Below are 26,802 nucleotides of genomic sequence, written 5' to 3' on the forward strand. Positions count from 1 at the left end.
CCACGTTTTGCTCAACCTGGGACATTTGAATTTGAGTATGCATCTCGATGGAAAGCTCTTGATGAAATGGAAAAGCAGCAACGTGAGCAGGTTGATAGAAACATCAGAGAAGCTAAAGAGAAACTGGAAGCAGAAATGGAAGCAGCCCGACATGAACACCAATTAATGCTGATGAGGCAAGGTAAAAATAGATTTTCATATAGGTATGGTATGATTTTGTTTACCCTGAGAGTCATTTGTATGCACCACTGGTTTACATTACTGTGTTTTTTTTTTTAGTTTAGAGAGCATTGAAATTCAGCATTTTAGAAATAAATATCTCTTTTATTTATTTTGAGAGATTTTTTATATAGGGCATACATCCTCACTGGAGAGACAGAGAGAGAGAGAGAGAGAAATCACTCTTTGGTGGTATGGCCATGCTGCAGCCCCTTCTCCCTTTTTCTGTCTCTCTGGTGAGTGCACGCACCCCATAGCAAAAAAATCCTTCTTAAAAAAATTTCTGGGATCATCAACTGGCATAATGGTTATGTCACTGAACTCCCATGTAGTCGACTGTGGTTCAAGTCCCGGCGGCTTAAAAATCATGCCAGGTGCATGTGAATGTGTGTGTATGTGCCTAGGATCCTGAGAGGAGAAGGGACTGTGGCATGGCCATCTCCCTTGGTGGGGGTGATTTTACGCTTTCTATCTCTTTGTCTCTCTCTGTCTCTCCAGTGAGTGCATGTGCCCTATAGCAAAAATATCTCTTAATTTTTTTTCCCAAGACATATGCATAAATATTCATAGAATTATTTTGTTATGTATTTGAGAGATGCTTGCTACAGGGCACCGTTATGTTATCTGTTGGTCCTGTGTCTTAGAAATTTTTTGGGTTTCTTATTGTTGTTCTTAATTTTTTTCACTCATGAGATAGAAATAAATACACACATGCAGATGGGCATCCCCAAGTAGGGTGCCTGTTGCACAATCCACTCCTAGCTTCATCCAGCCAGGATCATGTGGATGCCTGAATGCAGACCCCAGAATGTGAACCTAGGGCCTTCTCATGTGGGTCCAGCCTTATAGAGCACTACTACTGTACCATCAGGTATCCTCAGGATTTTTATTGTTAGACATTCCAATGCCTTATAATAGTGGTTTTATTTATACTTTACTGATATTTATTTAGTCCTTCTTAGGTCCATCCCATTATGTTTTTAGGTTTTTAAAATTTTTAATCCCATTTTTAAAAGATTTATATATTTATTTTGAAATAGTGGTCTTGCCTCACTGTGATCTTTTCTGCAGAACTGCAGACATATAGGCTTCAGCAACTTTTAGCAGCTTTAAAAGAAGTATGATGTACTAACTGCAAAATTAGGTAGTTTTGTTTTATGTGCTTAGTTCTCTAACTTCTAGATGCAATTTACTTACTTACTTACTTATTTATTTATTTATTTATTGGAGAGATTTTCGCTATAGAGCGCATGCGCTTGCCAGACAGACAGAGAGACAGAAAGCGAGAAATCACCCCCCAGGGGGGATGGTCACGCCGCAAGCCCTTCTCCATTCTCCTCTCGGGATCTTGGGCACGCACGCACACGCGCCCGGCGTGAGTTTTAAGCCACCCGGTCCAGGATGCGAACTGCAGTCGACTACGTGGGAGTCCAGCGACATAGCCATTACGCTAACTGCTGGTTCCCTCTAGATGCAATTTAAATGTGCTTATATGATAATTGATTGTTGGAGCCTTTGAGCTATTTAGATGTACGTTACAAGTGAGGAAGTACAATATTAGAGGTTAAAGCAGCTTTCTCATTTGGTACAGCTTAAAAGTAGCAGATCCAGGGACCAGAAGTTGGTGTCATGGCTATGTCGCTGGGACTCCCATGTAGTCGACCGCAGTTGGAGTCCCAGACCCGGTGGCTTATACTCACACCAGGTGCGTATGCGTGTGTGCCCAAGATCCCGAGAGGAGAATGGAGGAGAAAGGATTGTGGCATGGCCATCCACTCTGTGGGGTGATTTCTCGCTTTCTGTCTGTCTGTCTGTGTCTGTCTTTCTGGCGAGCACACGCGCCCTATAGCAAAAACCTCTCCAAAAAAAAGTAGATCCAGTTGTCAGAAAGCAATTTATATTCTTATTTTATTCCTTTTCATGTGTTAAAAATTGTAATGTTTATTTTTATATTTAGTATTGTTTATAGTAGATATGATTTAAAAGCTGATTTACAAAAGAAACCGTGGATAACATTTTTATAGAATAGGATTAACACTGTAGTTTAGTGGTTAAGGGAGCCACTGGATTCCACATGACCTACTTTGGTGCCCCAAATCATGGTGGGATGCACAGTTGGAGAAGGGGTTGCAGTAGGATGGTGCCTCACTGGGGGATGCTTTTTCCCTTGTCTCTGTCTCTTGTAAGCACATGTGCTCCCTGGCAATTTTCTGTAAAATATTTATTTATTTATTTTATTCCATTTGTTGTTGTTATTTTTATTAGTCCAGGCAGCGACAGAGAAAAAGGCAAAGTGAGAAAGCAAGCTGCTAGGTCTGGCAGGAACTTGAACCATGGTCAGCCATGTTGGGGTCTAGCACCTTAACCATCATGCCACCTGCTGGCCCCAACAATTTATTTTTTAAGAATTATTTATATATTTTATTTATCGTTATTATTATTTCACCAGAGAGAATGGGTAAGAAAGGAAGAGTGAGAAAGCAAGCTGCCAGGTTTAGGACTCAAACCATAGTCAGTCATGTGGGAGTCCAACGCCCTGAGTACTACAACATCTGTTGTTCCCAACCTTCTGATATGAAAAACAAAAATTATTATTGGATCTATTAGGTTGATGTTGTGTTTTTTTTTTTTTTTTTAGAGGTTTTCGCTATAGGGCGCATGTGTTCGCCAGACAGAGAGAGACATAGAGACAGAAAGCGAGAAATCACCCCCCGGGGGGATATTCGTGGGTTTTTATAGTGGGACACTTCCTATATTTCAGCTTGTTGTTCATCATTTTCTCGTAGGAATGCAAATGTATATTATTTTGCTCTCTATTATGAAAGTTGTATGATTTATTTATTTTTTAATTTGCCATAATTTGTGTGTACTCACTAGAGAGCAAGAGAGTAGGAGAGAGCTCTCTCCCCATGGGGAATAGTTATACAACAATCCTATCTTTTCCATCTTTCCTCCTTTTGGAATTTTGGGCACACATGCACAGGTACCTGGCATGTTCTTTAAGCTAGTACCAGGACTAGATTTGCATGCTCATCATGTGAGATCCAGCTCCCTTAACCACCAGGCCGTGGGCTAACGAGTAAGTTGTAAGGTTCTTAATGTTGGTTGCCCAATGGAGGCACTAGGGGAGCTTTAAAAATAAATATGGATGTTTGGTTAATATCCTAAGGGATTTTGATTTACTTGGTCTGAGGTTAGAGGTACTTATTTCTGGTGAGCAGTTAAGAGGTAGTTGAGAGCTAATGTTACAAAGGTTTGAAGTCATTCTAGTCATGTTTAGTGTTTTCTGTACTGCATGTTATCATAATCACCTGGAATTTTTGTGGGAAAACAGAATTAAAGTATGAATTTAAATGAAAAAACAAAACCTGGTCCTTGCCTAGTATACCAGTACACAGTATTCTGGGTAGTGTCCCAAACCAAGTTTGTTTATTGAGTTGTTCAAAGAATCATGACACATTTTTACATAGAAAAATACGTAATGACTTTCCCAACAACCTATTGTTTTTCTTCAGGAAAGATAGAGACAGGTACCTGTGCCAGTGTCTTGTCACACTGTGATCTAAACTTCGGGCCTTCCCTTACTGCTCCAGATTGTGCAGCAGTTCCCTATTGCCTGTGCCATAGCAGCTGGGTCTCAGTCTGGTTTAATCTGTAAAATGGGAAGGAAAACTGTTCTAAATTAGCTCAGATTGTGGGAATGGTTGCTTTTTGCTTTAAAATAATTCAGTATATTAAGCCTTTCTTTCTCTATCAAGAAGTCTTTTCTCCCTGCTCTTAATAGATTGACTTAGTGAAGGAGTAATCTTAGGCTAATTCTTTCAAGACATGCACCAAAACAGTAAAAATAAAAAACATGCTCACTATTTTTACTGTTTGGTTTGATTTTTTTTTTCTTTTTTTGGAGAGGTTTTTGCTATAGGGCACATGCGCTTGCCAGAGAGAGAGAGAGAGACAGAAAGCAAGAAATCACCCCCTAGTGGGGATGGCCATGCCGCAATCCCTTCTCCTCCATTCTCCTCTCGGGATCTTGGGCGCACACTCGCCCAGCGTGAGTTTTAAGCCACCGGGTCTGGGAAGTGAACCACGGTCGACAACATGGAGTCCAGCGACATAGCTATTACACTAGCTGCTGGTCCCTGTTTGGTTTGATTCTTAAGTGCCTTCTGCTTATATCTCCTAAGGCATCTTTTTAACATTTTGTATTTCTTGCTGTAAATGATTGTAATTTGTTTAAAAGTTGTACATGGGGACCAGCAGATGGAGTAATTGGTTACATTGCTGGGCTCTCATATAGTTGACCACAGTTTGAGTCCTGGACCTAGTTGCTTAAATCTCATGATGGACGCGTGTCACGCATGCCCAAAATCCCGAGAGGAGAATGGAGGAGAAGGGATTGTGGTGTGTGGTCGTTTCCCCCACCCCCAGGGTGATTTCTCGCTTTCTGTCTTTCTGTCTCACCAGTGAGCAAATATGCCTGATAGCAAAAATCTCTTAAAAAAAAAAAAATCAAAGTTGTACATGAAAATGACTTAGTATTGTGATAATTTGTTTTCTTTGTTGTATGTACTAGATATTTTGTTATAAAATAGTTACTCTAATTTTTAAATTCTTAGATGATTTTATTACTATTTATACACATAAGGAAACATACTCAGAAAGGATATTAATTTGATTAATTATACAGGTTATAATCACTCATTACAAAACGTTTGATAGACAGTGACATGGTATGGAGTTGAGCAGCTGGGTCTCATGTAGCTGACTGTGGTTTGAGTCCTGTACCAGCAGCTTGAAAACCACACTGGGTGTGTGGGTATACTTGCCCAAAAGTCCCAAGAGGATAATGGAGGACAAAGGATTATAGAATGATCTTTTCCCTTGCGGGGTGTTTTTTTTTTTTTTTTTTTTGCTTTTTTTGGAGAGGTTTTTGCTATAGGGCACGTGCGCTCGCCAGACAGACAGAGAGAGACAGAAAGCGAGAAATCACCCCCCAGGGGGGATGGCCACGCCGCAATCCCTTCTCCTCCATTCTCCTCTCAGGATCTTGGGCCCATGCGCCCGGTATGAGTTTAAGCCACTGGGTCTGGGACTCGAACCATGGTCGACTATGTGGGAGTCCAGCGACATAGCCATTTTGCTAACTGCTAGTCCCACGCGGGGTGGTTTTTACTCTGTCTCTCCCAGGGAGCTCACTTTACATGCACTGTAACAAATTAAAATAAATACAAAAGAAATGATTAATAGGAAAAAAAAATTTAGGTGCATGACTACGAATGAGTTAACATATATTGCCAATAATAAAGAATCCCAGCTTATTTTTATTCTCACATAAAAATAAAGAGAAAGTAAAAATTTAATTTGTAATCTTTTATAGATTTAATGAGGCGTCAAGAAGAACTCAGACGCTTAGAAGAACTGAGAAACCAAGAGCTACAAAAACGGAAACAAATACAGCTGAGGTAAAAAAAAATCTTCATAATATAAAATATCTCCTTGTGTGTAATCTTAATAAAACTTCCTAACACCCATTACAGACACGTTGTTGGAGTTGGAAAGAAGAGAAAAAGTAAGAAAGTTGCTCTTTTGACCACACAGAGGAAATTATTCTACAGTCTATTATAATTGTTATTCTTAGGATTATTTAATACATACAGCACTTTGATTGCATTTACCTGAATTAAAAAGGGTATAGACTTTGTTATGTGTAATTTATTGTAAGAATGCACTGTAGGTTACCAGTCTATTAATATTTTTCCAATACAGATATGTTTGAATTTTTCTTAGCTTTTTGTTTCGTGTGTATAATACTATTATTGTGAATATCTTTATGGTTCTTCGTGCTTCTGGTAACTTTCCTTAAATAAATATGTGAGAGACCAGCAGATGGCATTATGGTTATGTCATTGGACATCCATGTTGTCAACCACAGTTTAAGTTCCAGACCCGACAACTTAAAACTCAAACCAGATGCTTGTGCATGTGTGCCCAAATTCCTGAGAGGAGAGTGGCGAAGAAGGGATTGTGCTGTGGCCATCTCCCTGGGGGTGATTTCTCACTTTCTGTCTCTGTTTCTCTCTTTGTCTGGCTATTACACATGCCCTGTAGCAAAAACTTCTCAAAAGGAAAAAAAAAGATGTGGAAGTGTACTTTATGATGTATAGGCATTTAAAATCTCAGTACATAATTAGACAACATTGTTTTTAAAGAATTATTTAATTTTATCTATTTATTCATTTATTTTAATTTGACTGGGGGTGGGGGAGTGAGAAAACAAGCTGCCATGTCCGGGACTTGAACCATGGTTTGGCTATATGGGAGTATCAGCACCTTAACCATGCCACCTGCTGGTCCCATAATTAGACAACTCTTATGATTAACTTTAAAAATTTTTAAAGATTTAAGGAAGGAAGTTTAGGGTAGTGGTTGTTATAAGATGTATGAACAAAAGTTAACGGCTTTCTTTGTGCCTGTAATATTTATTGTGAAGTATAATAAGATAAATGTTCCTTTTAAAGTTTTAAAAATCATAATTCTTGGAAATGTTATTAACAAAAGCTATGATAGATGAAATGTACTTAAATTTTGATTTTGAACATGCTATAAAAGTAGTAAGTGCTTGTGATAAACATAAGGTGTTAATGGGAAAGAAAAAGTAAAGAAGGGGCAGCCTGGTGGTTAAGGCAGTTGGATCCCTATGGCCAACTGCACAGTCTGAGTCCTAGACCTGGTGCTTGGAAAAAAAAAACACTCCATGTTTGTATATGCATGCATGTGTGTGCCCAAATCATGAAAGGAGAAATGGAAGAAAAGGGACTGTGGCATGACCATTCCTTATTGTGGGTGCTTTCTCTCTGTCTCTCTTTTTCTCTCTAGTTGGGCAAGCTTACATGCCCTCTGGCAAAATTAAAAAAACAAAAGTAAAGAAGAAAGTGAAAACCTATGAGTGAGTCTTTTTTTTTTTTTTGGAGAGATTTTCACTGTAGGGCGCGTGCGCTCACCAGACAGACAGAGAGAGACATAGAGACAGAAAGCGAGAAATCACCCCCCAGGGGGGATGGTCACGCCACAATCCCTTCTCTTCCATTCTCCTCTTGGGATCTTGGGCACGCACGCACACGCGCCCGGCGTGAGTTTTAAGCCACCGGGTCTGGGACACGAACCGCGGTCGACTACGTGGGAGTCCAGCAACATAGCCATTACGCTAACTGCTGGTTCCCTATAATGCCAATGTATATTTCTATTTTGGAACTACTTTCATTTTACTCTATTCAAGTCCTCAAATTATAGTCCCTGTATAAAATAAGTGTCAGTTGGGGCTGGCAGGTGGCACAGTGATTAAGGTACTGGACTCCCACATGGCTGACCATGGTTTGGGTCCCAGACCTGGTGGCTTGCTTTCTCACTTTCATTCTCTCTCTCTCTCTGTCTGCCTCTTTCTGGTGAATGCATGTGCACTATAGCAAATGAAACAATAATAATAATATAAATAATAATTTAAAATAAAAGTGCCATTATTCTCACCTGGAGAATTGTTAGCAATGCAAAGTCTCAGTACTTTCCAGAATTACAGGATTAGAAACTAGTGGTGGGTCCTGTCCACTTGGAATTGTCCAGATGATGGAGGTATGCAAAAATTTGAGAACCACCGTTTTACATAACGTCCCACTTGAACTGTTTTGTCTTAGAGACCATTTTTCAACTTCTTTCTTTTTTCTTCTTTTTATATAAACATATTCAGATCACTATTGCTTTTGTTTTTAATTTTATTTATTTATTTTTAGAGGTTTTTGTTATGGGGCACATACTTGGCTTGTGGGGAGAGAGACAGAGAGAGAGGGGGAGAGAGACAGACACAGAGACAGTAAGAGGAAACATGAGAAATCACCCTCCAGAGGGGATGACCATGCCACAATCCTTTCTTTTACATTCTCCTTCTGAGATCTTAGGGGCATGCATGCTTATGTACTGGCATGATTTTTCAACCCACTGGGCCCAGGACTCAAACTGTGGTCAGCCATGTGAAATTCAGTTATGTAATCACTAGGCCATTTTGCTGGCCCCTGCTTCAGCTTTTTTTTTTTTAAAAAAAGGAAACCTCCTTGGGACCAGCAGTTTGTGTAATGGCTGTGTCACTGGACTCCCACGTAGTCGACTGCGGTTCGAGTCCCGGACCCGGTGGCTTAAACTCATGCCGGGTGTGTGTGTGTGCGTGCCCAAGATCCTGAGAGGAGAATGGAGGAGAAGGGATTGCGGCGTGGCCATCCCCCCTGGGGCGTGATTTCTCGCTTTCTGTCTCTATGTCTCTCTCTGTCTGGCGAGCGATGCGCCCTATAGCAAAAACCTCTCAAAAAAAAAAAAAAAGAAGGAATCCTCCTTTGTTACATAAAGCCTTACCTGAATCCGACTTTCTTCTCTTATATTTAGACTTGACAGGCTTTTTGAAGTAGTATCCTAACCTTCATGTACTTTTCAAAATTAACAGCTAAAACCAAACAGAACATGAGCATTACCTAAAATTGAATACAGAAATGTCACAAAAGAAACTAATTGTAGTACAGATGAATTACTGTAACATTGGAAAGGGGTAGAGGAGAAAATAAGAAGCTTAACTTGAGAAAACAGTATCTTGACTAGATGTCATAAGATTGTGATAAACATTTATCAACCTGTAATCTTATTAGAGGTATGGGCCAACAGCTCTGAAATTAACTTTGGGTATATACTTTTTTTTTTTTTTCAAATTTGCTAACAGTCAATATATACTCATTAGAGAGAGAAAGAGAGAGAGGGTAAAAGCCACCCTCTTAATTGGGACCAAATCATGCCAGAATCCCTTCTCCATTTTTCTATTCTGTCAGAATTTGAGATATGTATGTACATGAGCCCAGTGTGTTTTTCAGACTTCTGGGTCCAGGACACGGGGTTGGCTACTTGCAGTGTGGGATTCTGGTGAAATTTGTGTACAGTTTGTAGTCAATTATATTGTGCCAGTGTTCATTTCTGGTTTTTATAATTGTGCCATGGTTATATAAGATGTTAATTTTAGGGAAAGCTGGATGAAGTATATAGGAACTCTACTATTTTTGTAATTTTTCTGAAGTCTGTAAACTTTTTTTTTTTTTGGAGAAGTTTTTGCCATAGAATACATGCTTTCACTGGAGATAGACACTGAGAGGGAAAGTGAGAAATCGTCCCCTGGGGGCTTGGCTATGCCACAACTTCTCCATTTTTCCTCCCAGGATCTTGGGCACCCATGCATATGCGCCTTGTATGAGTTTGAAGCCACTGTGTCCTGGGCTTGAACTGTGGTCAGCCATGTGGGAGTGCAATGATGTTACCACCATGCCATCTGCTGGCCCCCTAGTCTAAAAATTTTGTAGGTCTATAAGTTAAGGTTCTGAATGACCACAAAGCCTATCGTGGTGAATGGTAGGCTTCTAGTGCTGAACCTGGTGGCTTGAAAGTCACACTGGGCTTGTGTGCCCAAATCCCAGTAGGAGAATGGATTGCAGTGTGGCTGGTTTTCCTTGATACTTTCCCTCTGTCTTGCTCTTTCTTTCTCTCTGGTGATAGCATTCACCTTACGTCAAAAACCTTTAACAGAAAATAAAAAGGCAGTGTGTCAGCAGGTGGCATGGTGTTTAAAGCCTTGATTACCACATGACTGATTTGTGGTTTGAGACCCAGATTTAGCTGCTTGAAAAATCATGCTGGACTCGTGCATATGTGGCCATCCTTCCTGGCAAGTGCATGAACCTTATGGCAAAAGCTAAGGAAAAAAAAATTGCTGCATATATTAAGGGTAGGAAAAACTTACACTAGTAATTGCCAGATATATCCCATACTTCTAAGACAAAATGAACTAAGAAAATTATAGCAATTAAACTGATAGGACTTATCTGGCCAAGGCTGGTATTACAGCTTTAATTGTAACTTGGTTGGTAGAAAAGATCTGGCTTATTTGTATATTTTTGAAGTTTATTTCTTCCATGAGGGAGGGAAACAGACATAGGGAGAGACATAACCCCGAAAGGGTACTCATGCCTGAAGCACCTCCAGCGTCAGCTGACTGGGATCATGAGCACACTTATATATACAGGGAGTCCTGGGGTCACAAACGTCTCAGTATTGAGAATTGTGTTAACCATTGTGTCAGTGTGGATTGCCTGGAAAGTATATTTTGAGAGAAATTAAAAAGAATTTATTTGGAGTACTAATACTAGTATTAGTAGATTATTCTGGTTACCCTTTCAATGCTTTGAATAAGTTATTTGTTTTTTTTCTGTGTTACTTAATTCTTTAGAGGCTTTGGCAAAACAGAAGAAAGAACAGGGTGAGGAGTAAATGAGCTAGTTCAGCTTATGACTTGACCACTTACTAGTTGTTCATTTGTTTTATTGTTTCACTTATCTCTTCATTCCTTCTTTTCCCACCCACTTACTCACCTACCCATTCATTTCCTTTCTTAAATCATTCAGAATATCATAAAACCCCCATTATGTATTGAACCCTGTGATAAATGTGATAGTGCTGAATAAGAACATCAGATAGTCTTATCCCTTAGGCATCATAGGTAAGTGCCTCTATCCTCCCAGATTTTAAAAATTCTATAAAAATTGGGGCCAGCAAGTAGCATAGTGGTTAAGGCGCTTGACTCCCAATAGCTGACTGTGGTTGAGTCCTGGAACTGGCGGCTTCCTCACTTTCTCTCTTTTTCCCTGGTGAGGATACGTTCCCTGTATCAAATTAAAAATAAAATACTAATAAAAATAAATAAGTAATTATTGGGACCAGCAGATGGTGTAATGGTTACATCGCTGAACTAGTCGACCACTGTTCGAATCCTGGACCCAGTGGCTTAAACTCATGCTGGGTGAATGAGAGTGCATGCCCAAAATCCCAAGAGGAGAATAGAGGATAAGGGATTGCAGCGAGGCCATTCCACCCTGTGGGAGGTGATTTTTCATTTTTTGTCTCTGGTGGGTGCTTGCGCCCCATAGCAAAAATCTCTCTTAATAATAATACAAAAAGGTACCAACAGTTGGGATAATGGCTATGTCACTGGACTCCCATGTAGTTGACCGTGGTTCGGGTGTGGGACCTGGTGGCTAAAATCACATTGGGCACGTGTGCGTGTATGCCCAAGATCCTGAGAGAATGGAGAAGGGATTGTGGTGTGGCCATCTCCCCTGGGGGGGGGGTGATTTCTCTCTATCTGTCTCTCTTTTTGGCAAGCGCACGCGCCATATTGCAAAAACCCCTCCAAAAAAAAAAAAAAAGTAAATAATTCTTAAGAAAAGTTCTAAAAAATTTTTCGAGACCTGAAATGAATTACTAGGCTTCAGGTTGAAACAAATTGTAAAATCAAAATTTTACCATTTTTCAACTAAATATAGTATGAAGGATGTTAAAATTTGACATACCTCTTATTATTGGGTTGTAGATTTTTTTTTTAATTAAAAAATAAAATAGAGGGGCCAGCAGTTAGTGTAATGGCTATGTTGCTTGACTCCCATGTAGTCGACTGTGGTTCGAGTCGTGGACCCGGTGCCTTAAACTCATGCCGGGCGCTAGTACATGCATGCCTAAGATCCAAGAGGAGAACGGAGGACTAGGGATTATGGAGTGGCCATTCCCCCTGGGGGGTTAATTTTTTGCTTTCTGTCTGTCTTTCTGGCAAGCGCATGTGCCCTACAGCAAAACCAAAACAAAACAAAACGCCTCTCGCCCCCCCCAAAATTGGAGGCAAATATAATATAGACAATAGGCAGTGTTCCTATATTCTGCTTGTAAATTTAGATTATGAAATCACTAGAGTGGTGCTCCTATTCTTGAAAATATTCCCACTGTGCTGTAAACTTTTTCATACTCTTTTGAAACATGGATTTTTTTTTTTTTTAGATTTGGCTTTTTGGGCACTTGTGCTACATAGGCACAGTGAGAGAGATAGAGCGCGCAATTGAGCATCTTCAGGGGGGTGACCACACCTCAGTCCCTTCTCTTCCATTTTCCACATATGCATATGCACATGCACATACACACACCTGGCATGTTTTTCTTTCCTTTTTTTTTTTTTTAAAGTATTTAATTTTATTTATTATCATCATTTTCTTTGCTACAGGGCATATGCACTTAACAGGGAGAGACAGAGATAGAAAGTGAGAAAGAAAGCTAATAGCTACATTGTAGACATTCTCTCATATCAGTTGTTACAGATATGCCTGTTTGTAGCAGTTTTCCTTGGCAGCAGTGAACCTTAATTCTTTTTTAAAAGACTCATTTATTTATTTAATTTAATTTATTTATTATTTTTATTTGTTAGAGGGCACATGCACTTACCAGAGAGAGAAAGCGAGAAAGCCACCTGGTCTGGGGCTCAAATCGTGGTCGGTTATGTGGGAATCCAGTGCCTTAACCACTCCACCTGCTTTCCCCAATGAACTTTAGTATTTAATTGTCTCCCACTTAAAACTGATTATTAACTTAACCTTTTGGTTTGCAAATAATGTCAAAATGTGTATCTGTGTGTACTTGTAGATTTGCACAATTAAAATGTGTTAGGGGCTAGCCCTGTAGCATAATGGTTAAGTGCTGTGCATTGGGAGCTGGATCTTATGGCTGACCACGGTTCTGTTCCCATCCACAATGGCTCAGAAAATATGCTTGGTGCCTGTGCTTGTGTGCCCAAAATCCTAATGGGAAGGAGAAATGGAGAGAGGATTGAGGTGTGACTATACTCCATTGGTGCTACTTTCCTTGTTTCTCTTTGGTGAGCTCCTGGGTATTTTGCGAATTTAAGGGGAAAAAAAAGTATAAAATTATGTGTTAAAAGGTGGTCCCAACAAGATTATTGTGTCCATAATACTCTGTCTCCAATTCAGAAGACCATAAAGCTTTGAACCCGCAAGTTTTTCATGTATCATTTAGTGGCAGGATCTGAGTGATATGAGCCTATTTGATAGTAAAGCTTGACCTGAATTTTTATGATCATGTAAAACCTTTATTATTTTCAAAGATTAAATTTTTATCTTACTGTAGAAATTAAAAAAAATTTTTTTGTTTCTGTCTTGAATGAATTTCTATTTTGCCATACTTCTATTCTCTCAGTAAGTGAGGGTCCCAAGTGCACATGGATGCACCTGGTGTACCTTGTGTGCTTAGGATGACCTGGGATCCAAACCTGGGCTTCCTATATGGTTTCAGCATCTAGCATCATTGTTGTACTACCTGCACCACTCTAGCTGGCCTACAGAAAAATTCTTTTGGTTGATTATTGAGTGTTGCCCAAGATTTCACTGGGAATATGAATAATATTATTATAGAGGATGAGTGTCCTTTATCCAAAATGTTTGGGGCCAGAAGTGTTTCAGATTTTGTTTTTCTTCATATTTTGGAATATTCACATTCATAATGAAGTATCCTGTGAATGGGACCCAAATCTAAACAATAAATTTGTGTTTCATATACACTTTACACACATATCCTATAGGTAATTTCATAGAATACTTTCGTATTCCGGGATATTGACTATGACCTGTTACAAGGTCAGAAGTGTAATTTTCCACTTTGAGATTATGGTGTACTCTAGTTCTGAATGTACAAAGGTAAGGTACTTAGTAACCTGGAAAAGACTTAATTGGCTTTATATAGCCATCACTATTTAAATGATTATAGCAAGTTTTTGTTGTTGATTTAAATAGCAGTATAACCCAAATCTATTTCTAAAATATAGTTATGTGAGTTTTTCCTCTAAAGCATATTATATAACCTTATTACTGATTTAATAATTCTGGGGGCCGGCAGGTGGTGTGGTGGTTAAAGGCACTGGACTCGCACATGGCCAACCACAGTTCAAGTCTTGGACCTAGTGGTTTCCTTTCTCACTTTCCCTCTCTCTCAGTCTCTCTCTGGTCAAATTGGAAAATAATAATAAATAAAATAAAATAATTCTTTATTTTATTTATTATTATTATTTTTGGAGAGGTTTTTGCTATAGGTCATGTGTGCTCTCCAGAAAGACAGAGAGACAGAGAGATAGAAAACGAGAAATCACCCCCCAGGGGGAATGGCCACGCTGCAATCCTTTCTCCTCTCGGGATCTTGGGCACGCACACACACGCCTAGCATGAGTTTAAGCCACTGGGTCCGGGACTTGAAGCATGGTCACTACATGGGAGTCCAGCGACATAGCCATTACTCTAACTGCTGGTTCCAAAATAACTCTTTAAAAGTAATAATTCTGTATGTATAGATAGTGATTTATTGGCTTCATTATACCAGTAAGGTAAGAGTTGGCAAACTTTTTCTGGGAAACAGGTAGACAGTAAATATGATAGGCTTTTCTCTCTAGGGGATTTCCTCAGTGGGTTGATGAAGATGGAGCAGAGTGGTGCTGATAGGGCTTACATTTGCACAAAGTAGGATCTTTGGGAAATGAGGTCCTTTGAAGTGGCTCAACTCTGGCAGAGTGAGTGTTTTCAGAGACTCTGCTATGCCAATGATAGATCCCAGATTTGTTTAAAACAGTTTTATTCATTGTCATTATTTTAATTTTAAGAAATCGAGCTGCCAGGTCCAGGACTCCGACTGCAGTCAGCCATGTGGGAGTCCAGCTGCTTTAACCACCACAGCACCACCTGTCAGCCCCCCATATTTACTTGTAAAAATATATTATTAATTTTTTGCTACAGGGTGCGTACTCACTGGAGAGAAACAGAGGGATGGGTGAGACAGACAGACAGACAGAGAGAAAGAAAGAATGAATATCTACCCCTCAGGGGTGCAGGGGAAATGGTCATTCCACAATCTCATCTCTTTCATTCTCCTCGGGATTTTGGGCAAGCCTGGTATTTTTATAAACTGCTGGTTTGGGACTAAAGCCACATAGGTGGCCCTGTGGGATCCATCTGCCTTAATCTCCATACTTCCTGCTGGCTTTACTTTTCTCTTTTTGTAGTAAGAGTGTCTTAATCCATTATTGTGTTGTTGATGGAAATAAAACCTGAGGCTAGATGAGTAACGAAGAAGTAGAAGTTTATTGAGTCACAATTCTGGTTGTTGGAAAGTTCACTTAGGCCTTGCATCAGACCAACCTACAACATGGCTAATGGAAGCCCAGAGTATGAAGGCAGGTGCAGAGAGCTAGGGAGCTGTGGACAGCTAGAACTCACTGTGTCTTGGCAAGACCTCAATCTGTTCATTAGCAGTGCCTCTGTGAAGTACTTACCATCATGCAGTCTCCACCCACTAACCACCTCAACACCAGTACCAGCATATGAAGCTTTGTGGGTCATACTACTATCCAAACTATCGCAAAGGGGGTACATGTTTAAGCTTTTTATAATGGCTTTTTTTTTTTTTTTTTGGAGAGGATTTTACTATAGGACGTATGCGCTCGCCAGCCAGCCAGCCAGACAGAGAGAAAGAAAGTGAGAAATCGCCTCCCAGGGGGGATGGCCACGTCGCAATCCCTTCTCCTCCGTTCTCCTCTTGGGATCTTGGGCACGCACGCACACGCGCCCGACATGAGTTTAAGCCACCAGGTCCGGGAGGTGAACCACTGTCGACTACATGGGAGTCCAGTGACATAGCCTTTATGCTAACTGCTGGTTCCTATGGCTTTTGATTTCTTGAATATAATCATAGGTCCCACACGAACAACTGAATGGCTTGAGTCCTGGACCTGGCAGCTTGAAAAATACTCTGGGTACATGTGGGTGCCCAAAATCCCTGAAGAAGGGAGAGATGAAGGCAGGGATTGTGTTGTGACCATCCCTCTTGGGGGTGCTTTCTCACTTACTCACTGTTTTTCTTTCTCTGTCACCCTCTGGTGAGCACAAGTGCCCTATAGTAAAAAAAATAAAAAAGAAAAAAGCTTGGAGCAAAAGAGAAGGAAATTAAATATAAGACAACACACCCAGCCATTAAAAATGGATTTAGTCCAATGTAATTCTGTTACGTGAAATAAAATATCATTGATTTTGTTTAAAAAAAAAATTCTGATTTTGTTTTACATGAAGTAAAACATCTGACTATGGCTCACGTCAGTGCTGAAATTTTTGCAAAAAATTTTTCAGGCATGAAGAGGAGCATCGTCGTCGAGAAGAAGAAATGATGCGGCACAGAGAACAGGAAGAACTAAGGCGTCAGCAAGAGGGCTTTAAACCAAACTATATGGAAAATGTAAGTACTTGTTAATAATGATTTTATGTTGTTAGGTGGACAATGTATATTTAGATTTTGGTTTATATAGTAATTTTCTAATCTTCCTAATCTTTTTGAATTTGTCATTTCTGTTAAACCGGTGATTTTCTTAGTCCCTTACAGGTTGTAAATTAAAATTTGATTCTAAAGATAATTCATTTTATAAAATGGGTTTTATATTGAATATATATTAAAATAGTCCATTATTTTAATTGATCTTTTAACAATATATGCTGCTAAATTTAAATTCTTGATAGGTACATTATATCCACTTAAATAATTTTCACTATACAATGATATTAAAAAGACTTTATTTTGAAAGATTTCAGATAAGTGCAAAAGGAGACTAATAGGTGCTGATCATCCAGCCATTACAATTATAAACACATGATTGATCTTTCTGGTTTTTAAAGTATGCCTAATTTTTCCCCAAAAATTTTGTATGAAATATCTGACTTCATATAATGTCATTTGTAAGTATCTCTAAAAGATAAGTACTCTTCTTTTCAGTGCATTTATCATATCTTAAAAGTTGTTCATTCTTTAATATTAGCTAGTTAAAGCCCAAAATTTTCCAGGTCTTATAAAAGAATTTTTACAGCTGGTGTCCTTTTTTTTTTTTTTTTTTTTTTTTTGGGGGGGGGAGAGATTTTCACTGTAGGGCGCGTGCGCTCGCCAGACAGACAGAGAGAGACATAGAGACAGAAAGCGAGAAATCACCCCCCAGGGGGGATGGTCACGCCGCAATCCCTTCTCCTCCATTCTCCTCTCAGGATCTTGGGCACGCACGCACACGCGCCCGGCGTGAGTTTTAAGCCACCGGGTCTGGTACACGAACTGCGGTCGACTACGTGGGAGTCCAGCGACATAGCCATTACGCTAACTGCTGGTTCCCTAGCTGGTGTTTTTGAATTGGCTGATAAATACTTTCTTTTTAGCAATGGAATCTTGGGCTTACATGTGGTGTGGTGGTTAGGGTGCTGGACTCCTACATGGCTGACTGCCGTTAGAGTCCTGGACCTGGTGGCTTTCTTTCCCACTTTCCCCCCACCTCTCTCTACTGTCTTTTTCTTTCTTGTGAGCGCATGTACCCTATAGCAAATTTTAATGTAATGATAAATTTAAAGAAATAGAATTTCATTGTATAGAGTGTATAACATTTTACATTTTGCTGATTACATCCTTGCAGTGATATTTAATATTTATCCCTAAATTTCCTTGATCTGACCTACATTTTTGCTTTTGGTAGCAGAATGGTGGGAAAAACAAGGCTTCCTCAAATATGTCAAAATGTATAAGCTTCTTATTAGTTTATAATCTCATTGGTCCCCTTGAAAGAATGCTAGCTTATTAATTCTTTATCTTGGAAAGTATTCACTATTATTTTTTTCTGTGGTGTTCAGAAGCTGTGATTCTTTAATAAGAACTTAGAAATACAAATTCAAATGTTTGCTGCTTTTTTCTGTTCTTCTCTATCCCCCATTTTTTTTGTCCCTAGGAAATTCATCAGTTTTTTTTTATTGTTACTAGATTATATATAAGAAGATAAATCTTAACTCCTAGAACAAGGAATTTTTATCTGACTATGAAGTAGATATATTTTGAAGATTTTGTGGCATTTAAATCAAATTAGAAATGTGTGTTTTTTTTTTTTTGTTTTGTTTTTTTTTTGCTATAGAGTGCTTTTGTTCTTTGGAGAGAAAGAGAGAGAGCAGAGAGAGGGGGAAAGTGAGAAATCACCCCCAGCAGGTGATTTGATGGGTGGGCCACACCAGAATTTCTTCTTCATTCCCCTCTTGGGATTTTGGGCACACATTCACACGTACCATGCTGTGTGTTGTTTTCAAGTTGCTAGGTCCAGGATTCAATGTGGGATCCAGGTGCCTTCACCTCCACAACACCTGCTGGCCCTCAGAAAAGTTTTTAATAAGCTTACTAAAGGTGTAATTTAATTTATTTTTAAATTCCATTACAAAATTAGTTGAGTAAGTTTTAAAGCATTCTAACTTTTGAGTAATTTCTAGGATTGTTTTGGAAAAAAAATTTTTTTTTTTGAATGCATAGCAATTGCTTTTAGTGACATACTTTATTGCCTTAGGTTTCTTGGTTGGTATCTTTGAACCTCTGTTGGATTTATCATTGTGAGGATATTTTATAATGTGATAAGATAAAGTGGAATTAAAAACTTTCAAAGCTCATGTTTGAAAAATAGTAACGTGTGTGTATGTGTGTAATATATGTACACACATACATACATGAACCATATATGATACATATTTCTTAGGGAAACTTCTATTGAGGATTGGGAAATTCTACCTAATTATTTTATTTACCTTAATATTTACTCGAGTGCTTATGTAAAGATGGAACGAATTTTCTTAGTATTTTTCTGGCATAAATTTTTGTAATGAATGTAATTATGTCATGTAAGTCAGCATTTAGAGGAATAGAAGGAAACAATTAAGTAAAATGTATTCTAGCACTAAACTTGATTAAGTTAGCCGTATCATAAATTCAGTTGCTTGCAGCCTCTATTTTTTGAAATAATTTCATAGTCAAAATCTTATACCAGTGTTATTTTTAATGTATTTAATGGCATTTATTATTGGTATAGTTACCGATAGACAGTTTTAATTTTACTTTCCTAACTTAAAGAATATTTGACATTACTGTAATTTAGAATGAAATTACTGAAATTATTTTAATTTGAAAAGTTTTATGTTAAATTTTATTTTAATATTGAGTAAAACTACAGATAGCTAATGAACTTTAAGAACAAATGAATTTGTACTTTAAATACTCGTAATGGGTTTATTGGCATTTCAGAAATAATTTATTATTTCACAAAGTTATGTTCTCAGAAAAGGATTATAGTATCTTAATATTAAGATTTCTTCTTTTTAGGTAGTTGCTCAAAGTATATGTTGGTAAAATTGATTTGGCTAGAGTAGAAAGAAGTCAGCAAACTATAGCATGGGACCAGTTCTAGTTTTTGTACTACCTCACAACAGAGAGAAGGGGATGTTTACTTTTTAAAATGGTTATTGGAAAAACAAAAGAAGAATATTTAGACAGAGACTATTTGTGATTCACAGTTACTTGAAATAGTTTTTCTTTGGCCCTTTAAGAAAAAAGGTCTGTTGAGCCCTAGGCTGGAATATTTGTGATTTAAAAATTGTTATTAGTTCTTCTGTTAGATATACCACAAAGTCGCTGTATTTTTCATTTTCTGAAGAGCTGCCATATTTCAAATAGTGTATAAATGAACTGATGATTTGTGTAAAATGGAATTAAATATTTAGGGTGAAATATAGCCTGTTACTATTTTCGGGTGCTTTCGAGATTAGAAAGTATGTGAATGGGCACAAGTTTTTCATAATTGTAGTGTCCATTTTACTTGGTTTCCCACATTTATAATGCTTGTTATATAAGGTAATCATGTACTCTACCCTCTTCTTTTTGTATTAATAGGAAAACCACTGAAGCAGTTGTATGAGTTATTAATTACTTTGAAAACTGTCACTGGAAAAAAATTGTAAAACAATTTTAATGCTTGTTTTTGTTTTTGTGTTTTTAAAAGCTTTGAAATTAGGCCCTCTTATGTGCTTTCTCTTTTTCACTGTTCAGTTTAAAGGGAGGAATCAAATGGTAAGTGTTCAGCTTGCCCAAATAATAAGAGTAAACAGTTTCTGGATCAGTTTTAAGATGCCACTTCTCATTTCTTTCTTCCTGTATCCCAATACAACTAACAGTATGGGACTTTGAAGTGAAAATAATTATAAAACTATTTTATGTCCTAATTTTTTTTTAAAGTACAACACATCCTATCTGATAATATTTTTCTTCATCAGTTTTCAAATTGATCATAATTTTATGGTATACACAGGAGTATATTTTTAAGTTTCAAGAGCCTAAATCAGTACTTCATTAATCATAAGTTGTCATTTTTATTATTTACATTTGATGTAATAAATTCAACACGATACGTTTCAGTCTAATCAAATACTATACTTGTGACCACCTTAACAATGTGTACATTTTTATACTATATCTTAATCACTTTAGGTTTATCTTTACCATAATAAAGAGTGTATTTGTCGATTTTCTAGGTAGTATTTAGTACTTAGTTGAAATTTGCCACTTAAAACAATTTTATAGTTTTGGACACGTCACCAGCAGTTATTCTGGAAACTATGAAGATTTTAGATGGTCTTTTATGATTGTCATTTGATTGTTTTCATATGAGTTTGTACTACTTACTGCTGATTAAGTAGATTCAACTTATAAATACTGCAGCATACCAATCTTTATTTGTAGAAACAATTCATTTTGGAGTTAATGGCAGGTTTTAATTTGAATATTTTATTGATGTACTTTCTTGGTATAAATTTTGCTTCTTGGGAAAATATTAATATAAAAATATTCAAATACAGCCTTATTCTAGTTTATTAATTTATTCTAGTTTATTATTTATGTCTTATAATTATAAAATACTTTGTTTAGGAAAACTATGGCAGTATTTCAGTTGGATGCTACATAGTTTTAAATCTGAGAAGTTTCAAAGTCCTGTGGTAAATACTAATGTTTGCTTTTCAGTAGTGAGCAGAATAGCCTTTCATATTCATTTAAAATAGCCTGCATTAAACTAAATACATTCCTGACTTGATGATAAAGCTTTTTTGACCCCATTTGAGTAGTTGGAAATAGCCCTGGGTTTAACAACTCTCTTTATTTTCAAAGGTGTATTTCATACTGAGGCAAGTTTGGCCCAGTTGTGTTGCTTGTCAGTTATTTCATTTTAGCATCCAGGGGACTATGAAATAGTGAGGCCAGAAACATTAAGGAAATTTAGCCAGGGCCTCTTCCAAGACCAATGCTTTTCAAACAGTATATAATCACTCAGGAGCTTTTTAAAAATGTAGGCACCTAGATTTTTAACCTGGAAATTGATTTGTTTTGTTGTTTAAATAGATTCTGATGCATTATCCTTTGGTCCCAATTTTTGCTTAGTACAGTAGTTTTCTTTTATTAATAATTATTATTTGTTTACTTATTTTTATTTGTTATTCTTATTTTTTTAATTTGACCAGAGAGAGACAACGAGAGAAAGGGAAAGTGAGAAAGCAATCCTCCAGGTCCAGGGCTCGAACCGTGGTCCACCATGTGAGAGTCCAGCATTCCGACCACCATATCACCTCTGGTCCCAGTACAGTAGTTTTCAACTTAGTAACACATCTGTGGAAGATTAAAAAAAAAAAAAAAGCCTGAGACTCAATCTACTGAGTATTTTGATTCAGTAGGTCTTAGTGGGTACAGAGGATCTGCAGTTTTAAAAGGTCTTCACCTTGCTTATTCTTTTGTGAGCAAGGTTGAAAATCACTGGCCATATGTTGAAATGAGACATAGGTTGAAATGAGAATAGAAGTAGTATATGTTTTTTGTAGGTCTTGGGAAGTGTGAGTGGAAGGTAGCGTTGGTTGTGGTTCTACATAGGAGATGGGGTTCATATAGAACACAAATTTAATAGCACAGCATTCTGTATGAATATTGCCCTGTGGAATTTGGGTGTTGTAGCCTTGAATAGAATAGGGTTAAACTATATGCTGTGTATTTAAAAAAAATTTTTTTTTTTTTTTTTTGGAGTGGTTTTACTATAGGGCACATGTGCTCACCAGAGAGACAGAAAGTGAGAAATCATCCCCTATGGGGGATGGCCACACTGCAGTCCCTTCTCCATTCTCCTCTCGGGATCTTGGACATGCATGCACATGTGCCCGGTGTGAGTTTAAGCCACCGGCTCTGGGACTCGAACAGCAGTTGACTCCATGGGAGTCCAGCGACATAGCCATTATGCCAACTGCTGGCCTCATGCTGTGTATTTTTGTACATAAAATTATATTGGAACACAGTACATCTTTTGTTTGTTTGTTTATGGCTGCTTTGCCCTACAGAGGTGGACTTGAGTTTTATAACCGTTTTGAGACTATATAGCCTGCAGTTCCTACAATGTTAACTGTCTGACCCTTTCTCTAAAATGTTTTCTGATTCCTGATCTAGAGTCTTGTGGTGGGAGAGATCTTTAGAAAGTGGCTCATGTCAATGAAACTCATGTAGTCTGTGAATTAAAATGCACATTTATTAATTAATATGTTCTTTTCCAGTGTTCTTAGAAGGCTTACTCAGCACAGCATATCATAGATCCAAGGTTCCTGAGGAATTCAAATTAGTATCCAGAAGGTTCATTGGTAGTCAAGGTTATAATCAGATGAATGAAAGTTATGGGAAGAACTGGTAAAACGTCACCTGTTGTACAGCTGAGCTTTGTGTTTTCAAATCTTTTAGTTTTAGTCTATAGAAGTCTAAAGCATTATTCTTTCACATATCTCTTATTGGTCACTATTGCCAAATTTTGCCTATTATTTAAACAGCTATTGGTTTATATCAGTCTCTTTTCCTTTTCCTGCATAGGCATTGTTTCTTTAATTACTCCCTTGATTTAATTGTAATTTCCCTTAATAGGCTATGTGCTAAGCTTAAACCAGAATCTCTAGCCAGTAATAAAATTTTATTAATTGGTGTTGGCAGAAAGAAATATTCTCTACCGTTACTTACAGAGTAGGTACAACTTTCATTTTCTGACATGGTATGGTTTCTGAATATTGAAACACCTGAAGCATCCAAACAGAGGACATATTTTATAAGGGATTTTTATGGTCTTTTTTTAAATCATCTTATGGAAATAACTGAAGAATTACTTGCTGGAGGATTTGTTGTTAAGATTCCTGTATGGCCTGCTAGGCAGGTTATTACCTGTTGCTGATATAAAGATGACCCATACCCAATGGTTTGGGCATGGTGTTGGAAATCAGAATAGATAATATATAGTAATATTGCAGAAGTCTGGCATGCAATGTAATAGTTGTGACCAGTTTTGGTTGTTTATACATTTCAATTTATTTATTCTTTAAGATAATCTAATTGATACTACAAAAAGCCAAGGACTGCTCTGAATACCAGGAATGAGATGTAATTGGGACCTGATATAGATTTTTGTGGTTTAAAGAAAACAAAGAGAAACATGTAAATTTGTAATGTTTACATATATTCTTGGAAATGATCTTTAGGATTTTGATGATTTTAGATGAGATGAAGGTTTGTGTTATTTTAAGTTTTAGTAATATTAATTGTATATGGGGAAACCTTAAAGTTTTTCATCTCAGTTGGGACAAATGAATGTGGATACTATTTAAAATTCCTTTTTTTTGCAGCAGGCATAAACTGGACTTTCTTAGGTGAGCCAGGGTACATAGTCACCCTAATCATATGCTATAATTATAAGTAATGGTTTTTCTTTCTCTGTTTTATCAGTCTTATTTTAGAGTCTTTCCTGAATGAATCCAAGTTGAAATGATTACTGAACTTCCCATGCATTATATGCACATTGTATTGGAATACAATATTGTACTTTGTTTTTGTTTCATATTACTTGATTCTAGTGTCTTTGTCTTCCCATGTTTCAGACAGGTTCATAATACAGAAAAATTTGCATATGCTTCTTTATTTTTTTACAAAAATGATTTAATTTTATGATTATTTTAAAATAGGATAGTAGGCACATGCACTTTCCAGAGAGAGACGGGGCCGGGGGAGGGGGGTGGGCAGGGAGAGTGAAAAAAAGCAAGTGTTTAGGTTTGGGACTCAACCCACGGGTTGGCCATGTGGGAGTCCAGTGCCTAACCACCAAGCCACCTGTTGGACCCACCTCTTTTTTTACATAGACTCACCTCATGTGTTACCTCCTCTGACTTCTTACTTCAGCCATTACCGTTTTTACGTTTAGTAACTTTTTTTTTCCAGTACTCAGCCAAGTTGTATTTTAATTATTTTGACTTTATTTTCTACTAACTATGCCGAATTTTTTGATGTCAGGAGTTTTATTTATATTTGTCATATTAGTTTCTTATAAGTAAGCTAAGATAATTAAGTAGTGATTTGTTGTCTCGCTTTTCAAATGTCAGCCCAGCTCAGTAGGGTTTTCAGTGTTCTTTATGGGCTACCATATCTTGGTATTTATTGAATGCTAGTCTCAGGTATAGACATCTGGTACTTGGGCTGACACAGGTGGCATTAAGGTACAGCTACTGATTTTTTCCTCTAGACTTAATAATGTAATCGAATAATGAGTAATTTTTTTTTACAAAGATTATCTTAATTAATTAATTAATTTTTTCATTTTTAATTTGACCAGAGAGAGAGAGAGAAAGTGAGAAAACAAGCAAGCCTCCTGGTCCAGGACTTGAACCTCAGGCAGCCAAATGGAAGTCCAGTGCCATAACTACCATGCTACCTGCTGGCCCCATAATGAGTAATTTTTAAAATCAAATAATCAGGACCAGCAGGTGGCATACATGTTAAGGTGCTGGATTCAGTGTGGTTCAGATCCTCGACTTGGTGCTTTGAAAACCATGTCGGGTGCATGTACTCATGTGCCCAAAATGCCAAGAGGAGACTGGAGGTGAAGCGATTGTGGCATGCCGTATTCCCACTGGGGAGATGATTTCTCACTTTTTCTCTGTCTCTGTATGTCTGTCTGTCTCTCTCTCTGGCTAATGTACATGCCCTATAGGGAAAAAAAAACTGGGGAAAAATAGATCAAATAACCAACAGTTTATTTTGTGCTTGGTTTTCAGCATACCTAACTTGTCAATATGAGGATCCTACTTGAATCCTACTTCAGAGTTTTAGATTTCATAGAAGACGCAGAGGTTTCCATTTAGGAAGTAAAAAAGCTGCTCATTTTTTTTCTGTGTTCAAAGCATAGTACTGAGTACTAAATGTGTTAATAGATACAGCTAAAACATTGTAAGAGGTTAGAGAAAGGAATTCTTGGCCTAAGTGTGTCATTGAGTAATCTTGATACTATTGTAAATCTTGTTTTGTTTCTATTTTATATGATTGGTTCATTCTGCTGTGTTATAGGTATATCTAATGTCTTTTCTTATGAAATGGTAAGTTTTTAAAATAATCATTGATTTCAAAATGGTTAGAACTTAACTTTTAGCTAATGTTCCCTGGTTTTGAGGAAATGGAGAAGACAAGAGTCAAGATGGTGAATAGAAGTGGTTAACTAAAGTAAATATTTTTAAAAATGTCTAATATGAGTAATACAATTAATAAGAATTTTGATTATTTTAAATAATTTGAATGAATAGCAAAAGATCATAGGAAGGCATACAAATGTAACTTAATACATTTTGCTGTTTGATTTCGTATATTTAGAGCCAGCTTGTAGGTGTTATTCTATATAGTAGTTATATTTTTAAAAGATTTTTTCGGTTATTCAGTATCTGTTTTCCTTTTTATATTGAAGATATGAAGCTCTGTAGTATTACTAGGAATGTCAGAATTTTATGCTAAGTTTAGATGCATGAGGATAGCACTATCCATGTTTAATATCAACTACAAGGGTAGAGTGTAGTGACTTGGGTTTGTAAACATGTTCTGATGAAGTACATTTAAGTTAGGCTCTTGATAATATGATTACAAATTTTCAAAGGCTTTTTAAAATTTTAAACGACTGAAAGTGTATAGGTAAGTTTGCTTCTTTGTCTTGTGATACCTTCCACTACTGTATATACCACATTTCAAATCCTGACTTTCCTAGTTGTAAATAAGCCATGTTTTTTTGCTAGGAAGCTATTTCAGTTGGTTTTAAGTGCTGTTTTAAGCATTGTAATTCTTATTAAAATAGTTTATTTTATAATTGCAAATTATAAATAACTTTAGTTTTTATTTTGTTATCACTTAAGTATTTCAGTAAATTTTTATGTATTAAATCTGTTTCCTTGAGTTAGCTACTTAGAAGTATATATATTAGTTTGTCTAGAAATTCAAAGCTTGGGACCAGCAGTTGACAGAATAGCTATGTCGCTGGACTCCCATGTAGTCTACTGCGGTTTGAGCCCTGTACCCAGTGGCTTAAACTCACACTGGGCGTATGTGTGCCCAAGATCCCGAGAGGAGAATGGAGGAGAAGGGTTTGCAGTGTGGCCATTCCCTCTGGGGGATAATTTGTCGCTTTCTATCTCTGTGTGTCTCTGTCTTTCTGGCAAGCCCATGTGCCCTATGGCAAAAACCTCTCAAAAAAAAAGTGAAAAGGAAATTCAGAGCTTCTGGCAATTCCTCCTACATTGGATTTTATGTGTTTTCTTCTTCCCCTGCTTTTTTCTTTGATAGGACCCATTTGGAATTGGTTCCTATACAGTTTCTATTTGTACTTTTCCTTCATCTTTTGTACCATCACCTGACCAGTTGTGATAGTTGTTTAACTTTGGTAAGGAAGTATATTTTATTTAGAAAGACATTATGGATGAAGAG

At 37.4% G+C, this 26,802-nt stretch overlaps 1 protein-coding gene across 1 annotated transcript in view; it reads left to right on the top strand.

Moving 5' to 3' along the window:
* PSPC1 (paraspeckle component 1) overlaps nucleotides 1-26,802 on the top strand; it is a gene marked incomplete in the record, with an annotated part of 86,482 nt that overhangs the window by 39,771 nt on the left and 19,909 nt on the right. Inside the window, 3 exon segments of the mRNA XM_014587147.2 lie at nucleotides 1-181; nucleotides 5,597-5,681; nucleotides 16,299-16,404. Coding sequence (XP_014442633.1) covers nucleotides 1-181; nucleotides 5,597-5,681; nucleotides 16,299-16,404 — 372 coding nt within the window.

The sequence above is a fragment of the Tupaia chinensis genome, unplaced genomic scaffold, assembly GCF_000334495.1.
Source record: "Tupaia chinensis unplaced genomic scaffold, TupChi_1.0 Scaffold000186_1, whole genome shotgun sequence".
NCBI classification, from domain to species: domain Eukaryota; kingdom Metazoa; phylum Chordata; class Mammalia; order Scandentia; family Tupaiidae; genus Tupaia; species Tupaia belangeri.